We start from the raw sequence: 22,352 nt of genomic DNA on the forward strand, positions 1-22,352 counted from the left end.
TCTTCTATCCGCCTCCCACTCTCTCCCTATTTATTTCAAAACCCCCTTCCCCTCCCCCTTTTCTGATGAAGGGTCTAGGCCCGAAATGTCAGCCTCTCTGCTCCTATGATGCTGCTTGGCCTGCTGTGTTCATCCAGCCCTGCACCTTGTTGTCAAGGAAAGAGTGAACTTGTGTTTATACAGCAACTTTCGTGACCTTAGGTCTTCCCAAAGAGTTGTAGTCACTGTAGGGATGTGGGCAACATAACTGCAATTTGTGAGCAGGAAACTCTCAAACTATGTTGTGATAATGACCAGATCATCTGTTTGAAGATTAAATATTGGTCAGGATGTTGGAGGAAGTCCCTTAGCTGTCCGAATGCTGCCATAGGGCCTATTACAGCCACCTGAAAGGAAAAACAGAACCTTGGTTGATGTCTCGTCCAAAAGTTAGCACGTTCAACAGCTCCCTCTGTCCTGTGCTAATTGTATCAGGTTGAATTATTGTAGGTCTTGAACACAACATTCTTTGTTAACTAACAAGAGAGGAACTAGCTGAATAGTTTGTGATAGCCTTATGTTGCTTCTTTCCAGGAATATTTGCTGCATCAAGGGCCACTTGGGTACTTAAAGTCATAGAGCCATTGAGATGTACTGCGCGGAAAGAGACCCTTCGGTTCAACTCGTCCATGCCGACCAAATATCCTAAATTAGTCCCCTCCAAACCCTTCCTATTCATATACCCATTTGGATGCCTTTTTAAATGTTGTAATTATACCAGCCTCTGCCACCACCTCTGGCAGCTTGTTCCACGCATACATCATCCTCTGTGTGAAAAAGTTGCCCTTAGGTCCCTTCTAAATCTTTCCCCTCTCACCGTAAACCTATGCCCTCTAGTTTTGGACACCCCTAGCCTAGGGAAAAGACCTTGACTATTCACTCTATCCTTGCCCCTCATTTTATAAACTTCTAGAAGTCACTCTTCAGCCTCCAACACTCCAGGGGAAATAGCCCCAGACTATTCAGCCTCTTTCTATAGCTCAAACCCTCCAACCTTGGTTGACAAGCCTTTGCCCAGAATTAAGGATTCCTGGAGCAAAAGTCCCACTTAACACCATGAGATGTTGGCAAATCAGAAGTCACTAGCTCTAATGAACAGGATGGGTGTCATGGGGTGAAGATCACTGGAGAAGAGGGAGTGATTCCCAGTAGTCTGCCGCCCTGCTCCCTTGGTGTCAGGTTCCTCAGTCAAGCACTTCAGTACCGTCTAACAAGAACCACTCGATATAGTTTGCTTATAATGCTCACATGATCTTGTGATAGAGTGGTTGTATCCTTACCTCTGAGCCAGGAGGCCTGGGTTCAAGCTCCCACCTGCCCCTCAGGTGTGTAATGACATCTCTGGGCAGGTTGTTTAGAAAATAACTATAATGCTTACGTGGCAAGTCCACTACCCACTAGTGGGTCAGTGACAGCAGTGGTGTGATAACGCCATTAAGGTGGCTATAGTTGTTTGGTTAAGGACCTCAATGGTGCTGGTGTGGAAGGGACATCCATGAGCCTTCCGACTATGAATGTCTTCAGGTGTGGAAGCAGGAAGATGGCAGGGTTACTACTTGCTATCCTTTTGCTTAAATAAAGCCCTGACACTCATCCATCATGAGAGAAGGAAGAAAATTCCCATTCACTTGTTTTTGATCAAGATCATAAATTTGATCTGTGGTCAATTTTCCTGTCACCCAGGGAACTAAGTTAAATTGATGACAGATACCAAAAATATTCTTCAAAGGTATGTATCACTTATTTGCAATTTTATGATCTTTTTAAAAGAAAGCCCTTTATATTCCCTTAAGCTATCCTGACTTGGTCCTTTGTCAGACAAGGTTTTGAAAATAAAGTGGCCTTGATTAATCTTGCAATGTTTCTAGAATTTTATAGTCTGCTTAATTAAACTTTCAGGAGCCAGAGTAACAGAGAGATATTAGTTACTAAACTGAGCTGTTAGTTTTCCATGTTCCTTCTACCTTGAATGATTGCCAGCTTGCTGAACCCAGGAAGAGTGTGCTCCAGTGTGTTGATAGAAGTTCCCTGCACTCCACAGCTGTTCATATCTTAGGTTCTCACTTTGTAGATTGCAGTTTCTAAAATCTACTTAGGTGCTGGGTCACAAATGTGGCCTCTGTTAAGCTGAAAAGATATCTTGGGTTAAGTGGTCAGTGCTCATGGCAGTAAATTTAATGATAAATAGTCCATTCCTTCTTTTGCTGTCTATCTCACATTTGTATTCTGCATAAGCACAGTGGTGAAATGTATTCTGTGGGGAGTGATAGTATTCCAATCCAACTCTCAGTGCTATATCAGTTTAATTTCATATTCCTATTTTATTTAAGAAAAAGTTTGTTTTAAGTTCCCTCCTTGGCTTCCTTCCCTAGCTGTAATCTCCCACAGTCCTGCAATCCCTTGATTTCCCTAATCTTCCAACTCCTGCCTCTTGCTCATCCCCTAACAATAACGTTGTGGCTGGCTATGTTTTTAAGTGCCTAGGACCCAAACTCTGGAGCCCACCTGATCTTAACCTCTTTAGCTGCATATGCTGAGCTGCTTGGCCTGCTGTGTTCATCCAGCTCTGCACCTTGTTGTCTCGGATTCTCCAGCATCTGCAGTTCCTACTATCTGTGTTCTAGAAAGTTTGTCTTACCAGCGATAAATACACAGATGCCAAATTTCAAACTATCGCAACCATTTACGCTGATTGACCAAGGTGCTGTCCTGAAGGAAGTATTGGGTGCCCCAGGCTGCTAGATAATTCCTAAAGGTGTGAGGGTTGAAAATATTCCTTTTTGTTTGTAGAGAACCGATCCCTTACGTGACTGGCTGTAGAAAATATTAATCAGCTATGTTACAGACTTGACTGATTATCTTAAATTGGTTGTTAGTACGGGCTGCTTGAGTTACAGGACAATAGATATCCTGATAAGATCATTGTTTGCAGTGTGTTGTGCAAACTTACAAGTGCTGGAACATTGGATTAGAATAGTTAGGGCATTGGTTTTGTTCCGTGCAGATGTGATGGGCTGAGGGGCCTTTTTCTGTGCTGTAGGTCTTTATGACTCTGGTCCAAAGGCTGCATCTTTCAGATCTGCAAAATGTCTGTTTTACCTCAAATTACTGTGGAAAAAGCAAAATATGTCATAAATTTGAGAGGTTAGGCGAGCTGTTTCACCTTGCTACTAAGGGTGGTTGTGTGTATGTTCTTTTTCCCACTCGGAGGATGCTCTGCCTATCACAAAGTGACCAGTAATACATATGAATTTCATGCAGGTACCGTGCTAGGTCCTTTGGTTGTGCATCCTGGTGATTAGCTGATCAAATCAAACAGCATGATCATAAGCTGAGTATAGAGATGACCAACTCTCATTTGCAAAACCCAAAACAATGTTTACCGTCAGATGTGATTCTGCAATTGGGCAGCACTTGTTGAACAATTCTGACTGCATTAATGGCTACACAAGCAACTGATTTAAGCCAATCAGTCAACTTAACAATCAATCAGTACTGTTTTTCTCAGCGCAAATAATTGTGATAATTTCAAATCTTACATTCTTGCTCTGATGAGGGCAAGATGAAAAGCTTCAGCAAATTCAAGTTCTGTTTCAAATCAAATACTGGTTGGAATTCTGTCCAGATAAATCGTTTATATTGAAGCCTTAGAGCTTTAGATAATTGGCTGAACTCTGAAGAAAGGTCACTGGATCCAAAAGTTAACTGTGATTTCTTTCCACAGATGCTGCCAGACCTGCTAAGTTTTTCCAGCAATTTCTGTTTTTGTTGTTGAACTGCGATTTAGTTCTAAATCCAATATTGATTGTAACCGTAAGCATCAGCTTAGCTAAGACTTTACCTTTCTCCCATCTAAGAAAGAATGTTGTGTGGTCATGACTTACTCCAGGAGTTGAGGAGGTAGTCTAGACTGACATTTCAGAGCTACCAGCCTTAGGGTGAGATGTTAAGTTTGTTCAGGGAAGTACCCTAGTGTCCCACTTGGTAAAAGATAGGAAGCTCTCTCCATGTCTAATAAATGGAAACAACAAAAAAGGTACTTAGTGCACCACTATGTGTTGGAATTGTTGATTCAGATTGTCTGTTATGGGGAGATTTCTCTAGTATTGTGGCTGAAACTATCATCTCGACCTAAGCCAAGTAGAATTACGACTCTGGCATCTACTCAACAATGTGGAAAATTCCTAGGAATATCCTATCCACAAAAAACAGGCCAAATCCAATTTGACTAATTACTGACCCCCTTCATGCCAGCTCCCAACGCCATCAACAGCAGAGTGATGCAAGGTATGGTAGTATACAGCAATAACCTGATCACTGATGCTCAGTTTGCATTCCACTGGAACCACTCAGTTATTGACCCCATTTCACCCATGATTCAAATTTGGACAAATGAGCTGAATTCCAGAGGTTGGTTGAGAGTATGTATCCTTGAAATCAAGGCAGCATATGACTGACTTATGCGCCATAGCAAAACTAGAATGAATGAGAATTCAGGGAAGACTTTGAAGTCATACCTAACACAGAGGCAGATGGCTGTGATTATTGGAGGCCAATTGTATCAGACCATGACTGCACAAGTTCTTCAGAGTAGTGACCAAGGCTCAAAAGTCTTCATCTTCAGCTGCTTCTCTCCATCATAAGGTCAGAACTGGGGAATTCACTGATGGTCATACAGAGTTGCGTGCTGTCCTCTACACCAGAAGACTATAAGATATAGGAGCAGAATTAGGCTATTCATTCAATCGAGTCTGCTGTGCTGTTCAGTCATGGCTGAAATGTTTCTCATTCTCCTGTCTCCTCCCTGTAACCTTAGGTTCTTGATTAGTAAAGAACATCTATCTACTTTTGAATTAAAACACTCAGTGGCTTGTCCTCCACAGTCTTCTGTGAGGGGGTGGGAAAAAAGAGTAACGCAGATTCACCACCCTCGATGTGAAGAAATTCCTCCTCATCGTAGTCATCCTTAGATACTGAGGCACTGTCAATCCATATGCAACAAGATTTGGATGATATTCAGGCCTGGGCTAATAAGGATATTCACAGCACACAAGTGCCAGGCAGTGAGCATCTCCAACAAGAGATAATCTGACCATCATCCTTGACATTCAATGGCATTACCATTGCTGAATCCACCACTATCAACGTCCTGGAATTACTAAAGCAGAAACTGCAAAGAACCAGCCTGACACATAACTGTGGTTACAAGAGCTGGTCAGAGTCTCAGAATTCTGGTGTGTGTCACTCACCACCTGACTCCCCACAGCCCGTGTCACACTTTTAAAAAAAAAAAGTACACGTCAGGCATGCATTTGAACATTGTCCACTTGCCTGGATGCATGCAGACTCGAGGAGCTCTCTACCATCCAAGATAAAGCAGGGCACTTGATTGGCACTACATGCACCACCCTCAAGATTTGTGTTTGCCACGATTTGCATATTGAAGATTTAGTGTGTACAATGTTTGGGTTACGTTGTAGGATCTCAGCAAGCTTCTTTCAGTGGCATCCTTCAAGGTTGTGACTGTGATCATCTAGAAGGGCAGGGAAAGCAGACATGTGGGAAAAGTACTACCTGCAAGATCGCACATCTCCAAGCAGCAAACACACCATCCTAACTTGGAACCATATCACTCACTGCTGCACCAAAGTCCTGGAACTCCCTTCCTAAACTTTAACGCACCACCTTGTTCCCTGGCCAACATGTCTGTCTCTGGCTTGCTGCAGTGTTCCAGTGAAGCCCAATGCAAGCTGGAAGAAGAACACCTCATTTTCCATTTGGGGATCCTACAGCCCTCCAGACTCAATATCAAGTTCAATTATTTTAGGGCCTAAACTCTCCCAATTCCCAGCCCCCTATTCCACACACCAGGCCTGGTTAACATATAGCCTGCCCTTAAACACCACCTGTTGTTAGTCACCAATAGTCCCCATTAACAACTATTCACCTTCCCAGCCTGATCATTATCAACTCCTTTGTCTATCCAACTGATCTTCTTTCTGTTTAGGTTCTATCCTGTAGTTTGCTCCCTACCCCATTCCCCTCCCTATTTTCTGCATATAAACTGACGTTTTCCCAGCCACCATCAGTTCTGAGGAAGGGTCACCGAACCAAAAACATTAACTCTGATTGTTTTCTTCACAGATGCTGTCAGACTTGCTGAGCTTTTCCAGCAACTTTGTTTTTGTTCCAAAAAGTAGTTTGGATGTACATAACAATATAGGTTCTGTAGCGGTACATGAAGCTTGCTAACAATCACCATCTCATGGATAAAAACAGAAGTTACTGGAAAAGCTCATCAGGTCTGGCAACATGTGTGAAGAAAAAAATCAGAGTTAACATTTCGGGTCCAGTGATCCTTCTTCAGAACTCTGATTTTTTCTTCACACATGCTGTCAGACCTGCTGAGCTTTTCCAGTGACTTCTGAAATGGTTCCTGATTTACAGCATCTGTAGTTCTTTCGGTTTTTACCATCTCGAGGATAATTGGGGACGGGTGACAGATGGCCACATCTACTGAAAAAGTAGATAAAATCCTGCTGCACGCAAATTAGGTGCTGCCTTTTGAAAGCAGTGCCTTGGCTGAGCTGATAGAATAAAAGGTGCTGTATAAATTAAAGGTTTTTTTAAAAGCATAACAATAGTTATTGCACTTAAGATGTATGTGAGTGCTTCCAGGTGTATAATAGTTGTTGCATTTAAGATGTGTGTGAGTGCTTTCAGGTGTATCAGCGATGTGATAGTTATTCTATAAACAGCATAAAAATAACATTCTTTTTATGGCTTGTCATGTCCTCAGCATGCTCCAAAATTTTGCAGTCAACTGAGATTCTTATGAAGTTGGCCTCTGTTCTAATGTTGGCTAATACAGCTGCCAATCCATAAACAATAAATGATGTTTTTTTTGGTGGGTGTCAGTCAAGTAATAAATATTGGTTTGATCATCCCTGTTGGTATTTGCTTTTATGGCCAGAGGGTAACTGGACTTTGGTTTAACATCATGTAGGAAAGAAGACCCCTTCAACACTGGATTCTCAGCCTAGATTAAGTGCATTGGTCTTGAGAGTGGGGCTTGAATCCATTTCCTCTGACTCAGAGAAGAGAATGCTACCATAAATCCATAGGTGATATTTAAGAACGAAAGTAATCGTAAGAAATGTCTTAACTTTCTCTCGTAGGAACTTGTGAATCTGTTGTTAACCGGTAAAGCTGTCTCCAATGTTTTCAACGATGTCGTAGAGCTGGATTCTGGCAATGGCAACATCACAGTCCTTAAAGGAATTTCAGGACGCAGTGACATTGGGTTGTTATCACTGTTTGAGCACTACAGTATCTGCAAGGTAGGTGCCCTGAGAGGCCAGTGCATGGAGTCTCTTGTTGCATGTTTTGGGTTGCTTTTGAACAGCAGTGTACTCTCTGCAAGATGTGTGCCCTCAGCCCACTGGTTTTGATGCAACTAATGATTGAAGTATAGCTAGTTAGACAGTAAGGGCCATTTAGTAAGGATCAAGGTGTTGCCATCCCATAAGCTCAGTTTCAATCAAAACCATGATGCTAATGCAGTTAATAGACAAGAATGGTGTGAATGACCCTTTGTAAACAAATGTACAGGAGGGAAATATGGAAAGAGCCAAAGTAACCTGCTTGTAGAGCTAAAAAGGGCAACAGGAGATGAGGTTGCTAGGCAAGGTTAGACCATTATGGTTGTATTAGGTGAGCAAGTTGACAAAAGAGAACTGTAGGTTCGGGATTGTTAATTGTAAGAGTCAATGAAGGCAGCCTTGAAAGAAATAAATAGTTTCATTCTTAATTAATGGGATGATCGCAGGAAAGTAGGAATGGCAGAAAAGTACCGATAGGTTTGCATTAAGACCTGAAGGTGGGGCATTATCAATGAGGGGGATGATTAAGATCTTAGCATGACTGAGTAATAGGTTGGAGAATGAAGAGGCATGCATTTATGTGGCATCTTTCATAATCTTAATATCCAAAGGCACTTTTGAGGTGTAATCATTGCTGTTGGGTAGGGAGTGTTGCAGTTGATTGTGCACACTGAGATCCCAGGAAATGAGAGAGACTGTATAATTGCTGAGGAAAATAGTGGCCTTGGGTCTGGATTGCAAGTGGCACATGGGAAATAAGTGGACATACGATAGATACTAGGGGCTGGTGTGGAACAGGAATAAGCCAGCAGGGAAAATAGACCACACTGGGAAAATCGGAGTAAGTTTGATTTAGGTTTTACTGTTATGTGACCTCAAGTATGAGATACAAGAGTATAGCAAAAAGTGTACAATGTCACCCTATACAGAGCCATCTTCGGTACAAACTATCTAGGTACAAAATCTTAGTTACACAAATAGAACAATAAAGAAATAAGTTTAAAAAGTTCGGCACCACAGTCTTCTTAGTAAAGAAGTATAAAACTAAAGAAATAAAGTTTAAATTGTCAAACATTACAGTCCCTGCTTGAGCCATGGGCCTGCAGATGCTCCAAGCTGGGCTTTTTCCAAGAGGGCTCGCTCTCAAAAGAACAAAGAAAATTACAGCACAGGAACAGGCCCTTCGGCCCTCCAAGCCTGCGCCGATCCAGATCCTCTATCTAAATCTGTCGCCTATTTTCCAAGGATCTGTATCCCTCTGCTCCCTGCCCATTCATGTATCTGTCTAGATACATCTTAAATGACGCTATTGTGCCCGCCTCTACCACCTCCACTAGCAACGTGTTCCAGGCACCCCTCACCCTCTGCATAAAGAACTTTCCACGCATATCTCCCTTAAACTTTCCCCTCTCACCTTGAAATCGTGACCCCTAGTAATTGAGCCCCCCACTCTGGGAAAAAGCTTCTTGCTCTCCACCATTGTCTACACCTCTCATGATTTTGTAGACCTCCATCATGTCCCCCCTCAACCTCTGTCTTTCTGATGTAAATAATCCTAATCTACTCAACCTCTCTTCATAGCTAGCGCCCTCCATACCAGGCAACATCCTGGTGAACCTCCTCTGCACCCTCTCCAAAGCATCCACATCCTTTTGGTAATGTGGCGACCAGAACTGTACACAGTATTCCAAATGTGGTCGAACCAAAGTCCTATACAACTGTAACATGACCTGCCAACTCTTGTTCTCAATATCCCGTCCAATGAATGAAACCATGCCGTATGCCTATCAACCACTCTATCAACCTACGTTGCCACCTTCAGGGTGCAATGGATCTCCTCCACAGTGGGCTAAAACCTGCCCAGGCACACCAGGCTTCCCCTCTCGCAAGGCTTCGGCCCCGACTGCCATCTCTCGTAACTGATGGCCATGCCTCGCGGCTGACTGCCATCTGGGCTCATGCTGGGCTCCGCTGCTGCAACTCTCTGCTGCTGCTGCCTCCACGGCCTCCAAAACGTAATTGAGAAACACTAAAACCAAAAAAAACTAAGAAAAGATAATGAGAGAGAGATAAAGGAAAGCGGGTGGAATGGATGAGATCTGGGCTCAATATCCTGGCCATTGCCTAACCACTGCTGTCATCTTGGCTGAATCCAAGTTATCTGAAAATAAAAGCCAAAGAAGTGGTCAGAATCCATTGAAAGGATATTACCCCTGAGTGTAGCGTAGTTGGCAGAGGGAGATGGGGAATTCTCACAGCAGCTGCAGAGAGAACCTTACTGCTGTGGCACTAAGCAGAATGGGTTTACTCTCAATATTTTGTCAAGCAGATATAATTTTTACATGTTTGGCTTTTTTGTACCCCTGTGAATGAAGGACTGACAGCATCACGTCTGTTCCAGTTTTTTTTTATCCTCCATAGAAGATGGCATAAGAAATAAAAGTAGAAGCAGGCCATTCGGTCTCTCACGCCCACGATTCCATAAGATCATGGTTGACCTGCCCCAACTCTCAACTGCTTTTTCATGCCAGCTCAACGTAGCCATCAACTCCATGATATTTACCTCTTCTTCTAAATACTTTCAGGGTTCAGAGGCTAGGAATATTGCAGTGAGTAACTCACTACCTGACTCCACAAAGTTTGTCCACCATCTGCAAAGCACAAGACAGGAGTGTGATGGAATGAGTGCAGCTCCAACAATACTCGAAGCTCAATACCATCCAAGATAAAAGCAGCCCGCTTGATTGGCACCACATCCAGGAGCATCCACTCCTCCTTCCACAGATGCTGTAGCAGCAGTGTGTACTATCTACAAGACGCACTGCAGAAATTCACTAAAGATCCTTAGACAGCACCTTACAAACCCACACCACTTCCATCTGGTAGGACAAGAGCAGCGGATAGGTAGGAGCAGCTAAGGGCTTTGTAGGTCTACCTCCAGTGCATAGACTGCAGCAGTTCAAGAAGACAGCTCATCACTGCCTTTTCAAGATCAACCAGAGATAGGCAATAAATGTTGGTCTAGTCAGTGATGCCCACATCGCTTGAGTGAATTAAAATAAAAACTCCAACCCCTTTGGAAGACAAACCAAAATTTTATTTGCCACCTCACAACTACATGCTAACTTCTTGTTTCACAAACAAGTATACCCATGTTCTTTTACTGCACTTTTATGGAGTCTCTCTCCATTTAAACAATGACCTCCCCTTTGATTCTTCTAACCAACTTGATCGTAGTGTAGGATAATAGGTCAGCACAACCTGTGGGCTGAAGGGCCTGTACGGTTCTATGTTCTAAAGTGCACAACCGTACACTAGATTATATTGAACTCCATCTGCCAAGTTTTTACCTGTTCATTGAAACTGAACAACAGATGTTAGACTAATTAGCCTATAGTTTTCTGTTTTCTGTCTCGTTCTCTTCTTGAACAGGTGGATCACATTATCAGTTTTCCAATCTGCTCGAATCCTGTGGGAATCTAGTGAGGTCTGGAATGTTTAGACCAATGCCTCCACTATTTCTGCAGCCATTTCCTTTAAAACCCTTGGTTGCAGGCCAACGTGACCAGAGGTTTACTTTCAGTTCTCTTAATTTGTCAATTGTTTTGTTCCTTGTGATAGACACCGTTATCTTTCCTCCCATTCGCACCTTCCTTGTCTGTTATCTTTAGGATGTTCATAGTATTATCCACTGTGAAGACTGGCAAAAAATTGGTTTAACTTATGCCATTTCCCTTTTGCCTGTTATGAATTCCTCAGTTACATCTTCCAAGAGTTCCACACTTGACTTTCCCCTTAGTCTATATTCCCAGCATGCTTTAGACAACCTTTTCTTCAAACCTCTGTAATTTAAGGGGTGGTATGGTGGCTCAGTGGTTAGCACTGCTGCCTCACTGCGCCAGGAACCCAGGTTTGATTCTATCCTTGGGTGACTGTGTGGAGTTTGCACATTCTCCCCGTGTCTGCGTGGGTTTCCACCAGGTGCTCCAGTTTCCACCTACAGTCCAAAGATGGGCAAACTAGATGGATTGGCCATGCTAACTTACCCATAGTGTTCAGGGATGTGTAGATTGGGAAGATGGGTCTGGGTGGGATGCTCTGATGATTGGTGTGGACTTGTTGGGCCGAAGGGCCTGTTTCCACACCAGCATTCAGTGATTCTATGATTAAATTGATGCTTAAGACCTAAGTTGCTCTCCCTGAAACTGAATTTGAAATTCTGTATAATGTAATCACTACTCCCCAGAGTATGCTTAACTATGAGATCTCTTATCAATCCTACCTCATTGCACATTACTAGGTCTAACATGACCTATTTCCTGGGTAGGCTCTGCAACAAATCGCTCTAAAAAACAGTCCCTATCCCACTCTAGTAATATCTCTTTCATGTCAATCTTATCCATATCATTTGTCAATATGCAGATTAAAATCACACATGCTAATTGTAGTTTCCTCCTTGCACGCCTCCATTATTTCCCAATTTATACTTTGTCAAGGAGCTGTAGATGTTTCCCACCCCTGATGTCTTTCCCTAGCCATTCCTTATTTTTACCTGCATCAGTTCTCACCACTACACTGATACTGTCCTTTATTACAGAGCTACTAGTTAGACCTAGTAATGTGCAATGAGGTAGGATTGATAAGAGATCTCATAGTTAAGCATACTCTGGGGAGTAGTGATCACATTATAGTAGAATTTCAAACTCAGTTTCAGGGAGAGCAACTTAGGTCTTAAGCATCAATTTAATCATAGAATCACTGAATGCTGGTGTGGAAACAGGCCCTTCGGCCCAACAAGTCCACACCAGTATTGTCCTTTTTGCCTGTTCTTTTGTAATATTGAATTCCCTTGAATATTGAGTTCGCAGTCCTGGTCACCCTATAGCCATGTCTTCGTAATTGCTATCAAGTCGTAATCATTTATTGCTATTTGTGCCATTGACTCATCTTTTCTTTTTAACAAAGTGTTATGTGCGTTCAGATAAAGAGCCTGAAGCTTTGATGTTGACCGTGGTTGTTCTCCGGTTCTGATTTCTAGTTTCTGCTCTTTTCTGTCACACTTTGATTATCATTTCTGTCCTTGTTAACCTGCATCTCTACTGTCTTGTTTCTTTTCGATTTTTAAAATTTCCCTTCAATTGAACTCTCCCCCACTAATTAGTTTAAAGCCGCAACTACAAGAATGTCTGAATTTTATTGGTCACCAATTCTAAGTGGATGCACACAAGAGATAAAGTCAGCAGTATTGCAATAGTGACATCCATCCCTGCTTAGCACTACATGAACCTCCAGCCGTACAAGGATTAGACTCTCATTCCTCCTCCTCCTCCTCATCATCATTCTTCTCTCGGACTTGTGCTATCTGCCAATCCTGCTGTCTTGCTCACGACCATTTATCGCATTTTTTGCCTAAAAAGAAATCGGCACTGGCACGCAGGATCAACAGCTCCCGCCTCCACTGGCCTGAAAATGGCGGCCGGCACCAGCAGCGGCCTGCTTTTTGGGGGAAACAACTCTAGTTATACATTTTGCCAGGACATTGGTCTCAACATAGTTCAGATTAAGCATACCCCAGTGGAAGATCCCACTTTCCTCAGTACTGGCCCCATGAATCAGAACCCATTTCTCCTGCAGCAGTCTTTGAGCCATGCTTTTACTTTCAATTTTGATGTATCCTACACCAGTTTGCAAGTGTTTCAGGTAGTAATCTGGTGATTATTACTTTTTCAGATCTGGTTTTCAATTTACCCACTGATTTGATTGTAATCTCTTAACAGAACCTCTTTCATAGTCCTGCCTATGTTGCTGGTACCTGTGTGGACCATGGCAACTGGCTGCTTCCCCTCCCACTTCAAGTTCCTTTCTACCCCAGAAGAGATGCCCTGGGAATATCGGCAACACAACCTTCAGAACTCTGTTTTTGCTGCAGAAAACAGTATCCATTTTCCTAAATATGTGATCCCCTATAACTATGTTTACCTTTGCTCCCAGTACTTAAATTGTGTTGAATAGTGTTCTGGACCATGGGACTGTGGTCAGTTCGCTTATCCTCATCTACAGGTCTGTGTCCTCTTCTATAGCGGGAACAAGAACCTTGAACCTGTCAGACAAGGGCAGAGCTGATGCTCCTCCAAAGCTGGTTCTGGATCCCAATGCTTGCCTCACTCGCAGTCACACTCTGCTGTTCCTGACCATGGTCCAAATTTGATGTAATTAATCTATGGGGTGTGACTGCTCCCAAGACAGAGCACTCAGGTACCTATCCCCTTCCCTGATGTGTTGCAGTGTCTGTTGCTTAGCATCTTGCTTATCAATTGTGATTCAAAGTACCTTGAACAGTCAACACTTGCTGCAGGTATGGATTGCAATGATGTCTACCAGCTTGCATATACTATAGAGCAGCAATGTATCACCTGCCCAACCATCTCTATTCTCTTCTGTTTGTTAATTTGGCTGTTAAATATTTTAAAAATGAACTTCTTCACTGTGTCTTCAGATGTAATAATGACTACTGATAAAAACCAATTGGCAAATTTAAAGACAGAAAAATACCCACCAATCACAGATCTGTTTTCCTGTGATGCCTCACTTTGGCTCTTACAGGAAGAAACAAGTGGAAGGGGCTCTCTGCTGCTGGTTTTTATTTCCTGCTGTTGCTTCCCTTTTCATTCAGGTCCATTCTTTTCCTTATCACTCTTTAGTGGAGGAAAAGGTCTCACCTCAATAATAGGGGAAGGGCTTCACCCAGATAACACTGTGACCATATCCGACAACATTTGACCGGCTGTCGACCCCATATCACATCAAACAGCCTTTCAACATTGAACCAAGCTTTGTGTAGCAGGCTGTTTCCTGTTTTCTAACAAAGCAATTTGCCATCATTTTACAAAATTGTTGGTATTTCATGTTTCAGCACTCCAAACTTCAATGCTATTGTCTCAGATTTCCCATTTACTGCAGTGTGGTGAACAAACCTAGTGTGAATTAACAGAAAACTTGAGATATTTGAAATTTATCGGAATGTTTCATATCAGCCAAGCAGGGAAGGGATAAAGACATGAGTCAGTTTTATCCTGGTTCCTTTATGAATGTAACATGCCTCTCTTGTCTCACTCTCTCCCGCTGTCGCGCTGTCTCTCGCACTTGCTGTCGCGCTCGCTTGCTCTCTGTCTGTGGATTTTCTATTAGGTGTGTTTGTTTTTCTCTCTCTAACCAAGGGCAGTTTCCCCTACTATCTATCTCCTATCTAATGCTTGTTTGAGTCCTGGACCGATAGAGAAGGAAGTCGGTTGGACCATCATACAAACTTTGGCTGAGCCCAGAATCTGGTTCAGTTGAAGTGTTTTACTGGAAGAACAATTTTTTGTTTTTAAAAACATGATTTGGGTTCAGTTATCATTTTAGCAAGGTACAAGTGGCAGATTGCATCAATGGAACGTACACTCCTCCTCTGAAGGTATTGGTTCCTTGATGGTAAGAAATTAGAACAGGAGGGCAACAGCCAGAATAATTCAAAGGGATTGTTGCTGATGTGCTTTCGGTAGAAATGCAATTGGCGTATGTCTAGGTCATTCAGCCCTACTTCACTGTTAAATTATGCCTAATCTGTACTTTTCCTGAATTCTGTTTGCTTGCCTTTGCTCCATTTCCTTTGCCCTTTCTTAAGAGAATTCAGTTAATTTTCAATTGATTCCTAGCATCCGTGGCCTCTCTTTTTAAATCTATTTGTGAGATGTGAGTCTAGGTCTGCATTTAATGCCCAACCCCAGTTGCTTTGGAGAAGGTGGCAGTGAGTTGCTGCCTCGAACTGCTTCAGCCTTTGGGATGTAGGGCACCCACAGTGTGTTCCAGGATTTTGACTGTGTGACGGTGAAGGAATGGAAATGTAGTTCCAAGTCAGGGTGGTATAAGGCTTCGTTGGGAACTTGCAGGTTCCTGTGAATCTGCTGCCCCTATCCTTCAAGATGGTAGAGGCTGCAGTATTGCAATATGTTTTTGAAGGAACTTTGGTGAATTTCTGCAGTGCATCATAAATGGGACACACTGGTTGCCACTGTGTTTTTATGGTGGCTGAGGTGCCACTCAAATGAACTGGTTTATTCTGGATAATGCTGAGCTCCCATCTATTGTTAGAGCTGCAATCATCGAGGCAAATGGAGGCTATTCCTGCCTTGTGCCTTGTAAATGGTGGACAGACTTTCAGGAGGGTGAGATACATGTCCTCTCTAGGCCACACAACTTGAAATTTCTACAACCAATTGTGTCTAATTATTTTGTGATTTCTTGCCGAATAGCCTCACTTTAGTTTTAAGATAGTCTAATTCATGGTTCCTCTACCAATGGAAATAGTTTCTGGAAATCGACTTTTGCATACCAAAAACCTTTTGGAAATTCATCTACACCTACTGGTTAATGGACAGAAAGTAGAATGTAGAATAAATATTGGACAGTACATTTCACCATACTTAGTTTAATTATGTTTTTGTCTAAAAGGATCTTTCTGTCTTCCAGGTGGGATCCTTCTTGAAAACTCCTAAGTTTCCAATCTGGGTGGTGTGCAGTGAGAGCCACTTCAGTGTCTTATTTTGCCTGAAGAAGGAATTAATGAGTGACTGGAAATTTGAGAGAAGATTTGACCTCTATTACTACGATGGCCTGGCCAATCAACAGGAAGAAATTCGACTTACAATAGGTTGGTAACCTAAGAATTCCCCGCTTTGAGGTATTCCTATTAGTGAACTGGATGAACTGGAGCAGAGTATTCAGTTATAGTCCTCAAAAAAAATGTTTTGCTTAGAAGAGGCACAGAACCACCAGAATCATAGCAGCGTGAACAAAGTTCAATTATTAGGACAGGTTGTGCAGTTTACATTGCTGAGTGAGAGGATTAAGTTATGGTCTAACTGTAGTGTTCAAGATGATTAAAGTTCACAGGATGGGTAGATTTGGTCTATTTACGCTGGTGGGTGAGTCCAGAATTAGGGACCATAACGTTAACATTAGATCTCAGTCTTTCAGGGATGCTTCAGGAAGGGAGAGGTCACAAATCTAACTTGACACAGCAGGAAAAGGGACATTTAAGAAAGGGTGGGCAGTCAGTGCGAAATTGATTGATGATGTACTTAAGTGCATAGAGTGAAATTGACAGATATGATGTTGTGGGATTCAAAGACTTTGCTGCAAGGGGATTGGGACTGGGAATTAAATATCCATGGAGACACTTGCTGTTGAAAGGACAGGCAGATGAGCAGCGGGAGTGGTAAGAAATGAAATTAAATCAATAGCAAGAAGTGATATAGAATTGGAAGGCATAGAATCTGTGTGGGTTGACTTGAGGAACTACAAAGGAATAAAGACCCTGATGGAGTTGTGTACAGGCCTCCTGGCAGTAGTGAGGATATGGGGCAGAAAATAAGTCAGGAGATAGAAAAGGCATGCAGGAAAGGCCCTATTACAAAAGTCATGGAGGACTTCAGAATGCAGGTGGCCTGGGAAAGTCAGATTGATAGCATATCTCAAGAAAGGGAATTTGTGGAATCTCTATGACATGGCTTTTAGAGCAGCTTGTGGTAGAGCCCATTCGGGAACAGGCAGTACTGGATTTGGTGATGAGTAATGAGACAGACTTGATTAAGGAGTTTAAGGTGAAGGATCCCTAGGGACAGTGACCATAATATGATAGAATACACCCTGCAGTTTGCGAGGTAGAAGCTGGAATCAGATGTAACGGTATTACAATTGAATGAAGGTAATGACAAAGATATGAAGGAGGAGCTGGCCAGAGTTTTTCAGATGGTGAGTCTAGCATGAAGAACACTGGAGCAACAATATCAGGAGTTTCTGAGGATAATTTGGGAGGCACAGCAGAAATTCATCCCATGGAAGAAGAAACGTACTGAGGGGACGACAAGGCGACCATGGCTGACAAGGGAAGTCAGGGACAGCATAAAAGCAAAAGAAACAGTATAAAATGTGGTGAAGATAAGTGGGAAACCAGAGGGTTGGGAAGTCTTTTAAAAACCAGCAGAGGATAACTGAAAAAGCAATAATAGAGGAGAAAATGAAGTAGGAGAGTCACCTAGCTAGTAATATAAATGAAGAATGCCAGACTTATCTTTAGATTTCTAAAAGGTAAGAGAGCAACAAGAATGGATAGTGCACTGCTGAAAAAGTAGTAATTGGGAACAAAGAAATGGCAGAGGAAATGAATAGGTACTCTATATCAGTTTTCACAGTTGAAGATACCAGCAGCATATCAGAACTTCAAGAGAGTCTGGTGAGTGTAGTGGGCATCACTAGGGAGAAGGTGCTGGGGAAGCTGAAAGGTCTGAAAATGGATTATTCACCAGGAGAGCCAGTGGATGTGATTTATTGGATTTCCTTCTTTGACAAGGGCTGCATAGGTAGCTGCTAAATAAGAGCCTGTAGTATTAGGGGCAAGGTACTGGCATGGGTAGAGGAATGGCTGACTGGCAGAGAGCAGGAATAAATGGGTCTTTTTCAGGATGGCATCAGTGACTAGTGGAGTTCCGCAGGGGTCAGTGTTGGGACCACAACTGTTCATGTTATACATTAACGATCTGGACAAAGAAACTGCTAAGTTTTCAGATGACACTAAGGTAGGTGGAGGCACAGGTAGTGTTTAGGAAGCAAGGAAGACTTGGACAGCCTACGATAAAGTCCAAAGAAGTGATAGATTGAATACAATGTGGGAAAATATGAGGTTGTGCACTTTGGCAGGAAGAACAACAATGTAGACTATTTTCTAAATGGGGAAAGGCTTTGGAAATCTGAAGCACAAAGGAACTTCGGAGTCCTAGTTCCAATTCCTTTAAGGTTAACATGCAGGTTCAGTTAGCATTTAGGAAGGCAAATGCAATGTTAGCATTCATTTCAAGAGGGCTAGAATGGAAGAGCAGAAATGTACTGCTGAGGCTATATAAGGCTCTGGTGACACTTCATTTAGAATATTGCAAGCAGTTTTGGACCCCATATCTAAGGAAAGATGTGCTGATATTGGAGGGGGGCTCAGGTGAGGTTTACAAGAATGATTCTGCGTATAAATGGTTTGTCATATGAGGAAGGGTTGAAGGCCTGGGTTTGTACTTGATGGAATTTAGAGGGATGACGAGGGGATCTGTTAAAACTTGCAGAATACAAGTTGGGTACAATTACAACATTTAAAAGATATTTGGATATGTACATGGATAAGGAAGGTTTGGAGGGATAAAGGTCATACTCAGGAAAATGATATTAGTTCAGTTTAGGAAACGTGGTTGGAATGGACAAGTTGGACCAAAGAGCCAGTTTCTGTGCTGTATGTCTGAGTCTATATAAAATACTGAGAGGTTGGAATAGAACAGACATGGAGAAGATGTTTCCACTAGTAGGAGAGACTAGGACCTAAGCATCAGAGCAAAGGGATAACCCTTTGGAACTGAGTCAAGGAGGAATTTCTTCAGGCAGAGGGTGGTGAATCTATGGAACTCATTGCCACAGAAGGCTGCAGAGGCCAAGTCATTGAGTGTATCTGAGACAGATAGATAGGTTCTTGATTAGTCAAGGGATCAAGGGTTATGGGGAGAAGGCAGGAGGAAGGGTTTGAGAAACATATCAAATGGAAGAGCAGATTTGATGGGCCAAGTGGCCTAATTCTGCCTCTGTATCTTATGGTCTCATACAAATCTGAAACACTTTCGCAATGAACAGGAGAAGTTAGGGTTCAAATGAAAACTTCAAAACTGAGATTGTAGGCCTTTGGCAAGGCTATGAGGTGTTACAGGACCAAAGATGAGAAACCGAAACTAGGAGCCAGATAGGACTGTGCCATTCTGCCCTTTGAACCTGCTCCGTCCTTCAATATGATCATGGCTCATCATAAGATCACAACATATAGGAACAGGAGTCGGACATTTGGCCCCTCAAACTTGTTCCACTATTCAATAGGATCATGGCTGATCTGACATTCCTCACGTCCACTTTCCTGCTTTTACTTCGTAACCCTTGATTCCCCTTACTAATCAAGAACCTGGTCCTAGACTCACTCATGAGGGGTAACATCCTCTCAGCATTTCTCCTGTCAAGCCCCTTAAGAATCCTTTATGTTTCAATGAGAGCATCTCTTGTTTTTCTAAACTCCAGTGAGTAGAGTTGCAACGTGTTTAGCCTTTGCTCATAAAACAATCCTTGCATATTGGGGATCATACTCATGTACCTTCTCTGAACTGCCTCCAGTGAAATGATATCTTTCTTTAAATGAGGGACCAAAACTGCTCTCAGTACTCCCAAGTGTGGTCTTGCTAGCATCTTGTACAGTTGCAGTAAGATTTCTCTACTCTTATATTCCAATCCCCTTGAAATAAGGGCCAACATTCCATTTACCTTCCTGATTTCCGACTACACCTATGTGCTAGCTTTCAGTGTTTCATGTACAAGTACCCTCGCATCCATCTGTGTTGCAGCTTTCTGCGGTTTTTCTTTTAAATAATACTTTGTTCTTTTGTCCTCCCAAAATGAACAACTCACATTTTCCCCACATAGTAGTCAATTTGACAACTTTCTGCCCATTTACCTAACCCATCAATCTCTCTCTGTAAACTTTGTTTCTCTTTTGCATCTTGCCTTTCCACCTTTTTTTGTATGAAAGTATGGCAGCGGTACATCGGCTTCCTTCCTTCAAGTCATTAACTTCTATTATAAACTGTTGTGGTGCCAGCACCGATTCCCTCTGGATACCGCTGGTCATGGGTCACCAACCTGAAAAAAGAAGCCTTCATCCTGACTGATGTTGCCTGCTCGTGAGCCAATTTTGTCTCCATGTCAATATATTATCTCCAACACTGTGGCATCTTATCTTATGCCTTAACCTTTTGAGTGGCACGTTGTTGAATGCCTTTGGAAGTCTAAATATAACCCATCTTCTAGTTTCCCTCTATCCACTCTGGTTGAGACTTCCTCGAAAAATTTTAATAAATTAGTCACGCACAGTTTCCCTTTCTATGCTGACTGTGCTTGATTAGATTATGATTTTCCAAATGTTTTGCTATTACTTGCTTAACAATTAATTCCAAAACTTCTCTGACAATAGATTTTGGGTTAATTGGCTTACAGTTACCTGCTTTTTGCCTCCCTACCTTTTTGAATAGGGGTGTCACAAATTCAGTTTTCCAGTCCTCTGGTACTTCTCCAGAATCCAAGGATTTTTGAAAAATTATTAAATTGAATTGAATTGAATCAATTATTGTCATGTGTATTCAATGTAAAAAATACAGTGAAAAATGTGTACCTTCACTGTACATACATGGTGCCATTCACATTAGCTTAGAATAAGACAAGAAAAGATAACTTGAGAGTCCAACTTTCCATTCCACTGTCACAGTCCCACTCCAGGCTTTCCAACGCTTGCCGTGCCTCTGCCGCAGTTCCACTCCGTGCTTTCCAACGCTTGCCGTGCCTCTGCCGTTGTCCCACTCCGGGTTTTCCAATGCTTGTCATGCCTCTACTGCAGTCCCACTCCGGGCTTTCCAACGCTTGCCGTGCCTCTGCCAGAGTCCCGCTCTGTGCTGCCTCACTGGCCCGGTCTAACCGCCACTGCCTCAGCGCCCGCTCTCGCTGGCCGACCTTGATCTGCTGCCATTGCTGCAGGATACAATCTGCATGTTCAGCTCATGCCACGCGGTTCTCATTCACGACCTAGCTCCTTAGGTAGGTAGTTAAAAGGGGTGGGCGGGAATAGAATTACTACAGAGGGAGAGAGAAGAAGGGAGGGAATAAAAAGGAAGGACAACCAAATTACAAATTACAATCATAATCTCTGCTACGTGTTTTAGGATCCTAGGATGCAAGCCACCAGGGCCAGGAGACTTAGTTGCCTTTCATCTCATTAGTTTCTCTGGTATACTTCTCTAGTAGTGATGGTGATGGCACTTTGTTCCTCCCTCATATTCTTTAGTATTACTGGGATGTTCGAAGTATCTCCCGCTGTAAAGACTGATGCAAATTATCTGTTTAACTCTCTGTAGATATATGTTCACCAAAACCATCTCCCAGATTCATTTTCCAAGGGACCTATGTTGACTTTTACTTCTCTCTTCCTTTTTCATAGAGTTCACAGAGCTATACAACATAGAAATAAGCCCTTCAAACCATCGAGGGCAGCACGGTGGCTCAGTGGTTAGCACTGCTGCCTCACAGCACCAGGGAACTGGGTTCAATTCCACCCTCGGGCAAGTGTCTGAATGGAGTTTGCACATTCTCCCCGTGTATACAAGGGAACCTCCAGGCGCTCCAGTTCCCTCCCACAGTCCAAAGATGTGCAGGTTTGGTGGATTGGCCATGCTAAATTGCCCTTGGTGTCCAGGGACGTGCAGGCCAGGTGGATTAGCCATGGGAAAGGCAGGGTTACAGGAAGAGGTTAGGGGACGTAGGTCTGGAGGGGATGCTGTATGGAGGGTGGGTGTGAACTCAATAGGGCGAATGGCCAGCTTCTGCACTGTAGGGATTCTATGATTCTGCTCATGCTGATCCACAAATACCAAACTGAACTCATCCCATTCATCTGCATTTGGCCTATAGTCTACTGTTGCATAGCATTTTAAGTACTCATCTAGATGCTTCTTAAATGTTGCATGAGTATCTGCCTCCACCTCCTCCTTAGGTTCTATATTTCTACTACCTTCTGGTTTAAAACTATATTTCCTGTCACCTCTAACCACTTTTTCCTCACCTTAAACTTATGCCTTCTGGACTTAGACACATCTGCCATGAGGAGGAGATTCTCACAATCTACTCTGTCTGTGCTTCTGAATCAGATCCTTTCTCAGTCTCTTCTACTCCAAGGAAAACAAACTCAGCCTATCCAGTTTCTCCTCAAACTAAGACTTTTCATCCCAGGCAATGTCCTGTTGAATCTCCTCTGTCCTCTCCAATGCA

General features: G+C 42.8%; 1 protein-coding gene across 3 annotated transcripts in view; it reads left to right on the forward strand.

Moving 5' to 3' along the window:
* mindy4 (MINDY lysine 48 deubiquitinase 4) overlaps window positions 1–22,352 on the forward strand; it is a 173,345-nt gene that overhangs the window by 132,144 nt on the left and 18,849 nt on the right. For all 3 annotated transcript variants that reach the window (XM_048616068.1, XM_048616073.1, XM_048616079.1), the window contains 2 exons: window positions 7,218–7,379; window positions 15,933–16,113. In XM_048616068.1, coding sequence (XP_048472025.1) covers window positions 7,218–7,379; window positions 15,933–16,113 — 343 coding nt within the window. The remainder of the gene's footprint in view (window positions 1–7,217; window positions 7,380–15,932; window positions 16,114–22,352) is intronic.

Source organism: Rhincodon typus, chromosome 2 (assembly GCF_021869965.1).
Source record: "Rhincodon typus isolate 14 chromosome 2, sRhiTyp1.1, whole genome shotgun sequence".
NCBI classification, from domain to species: Eukaryota; Metazoa; Chordata; class Chondrichthyes; order Orectolobiformes; family Rhincodontidae; genus Rhincodon; species Rhincodon typus.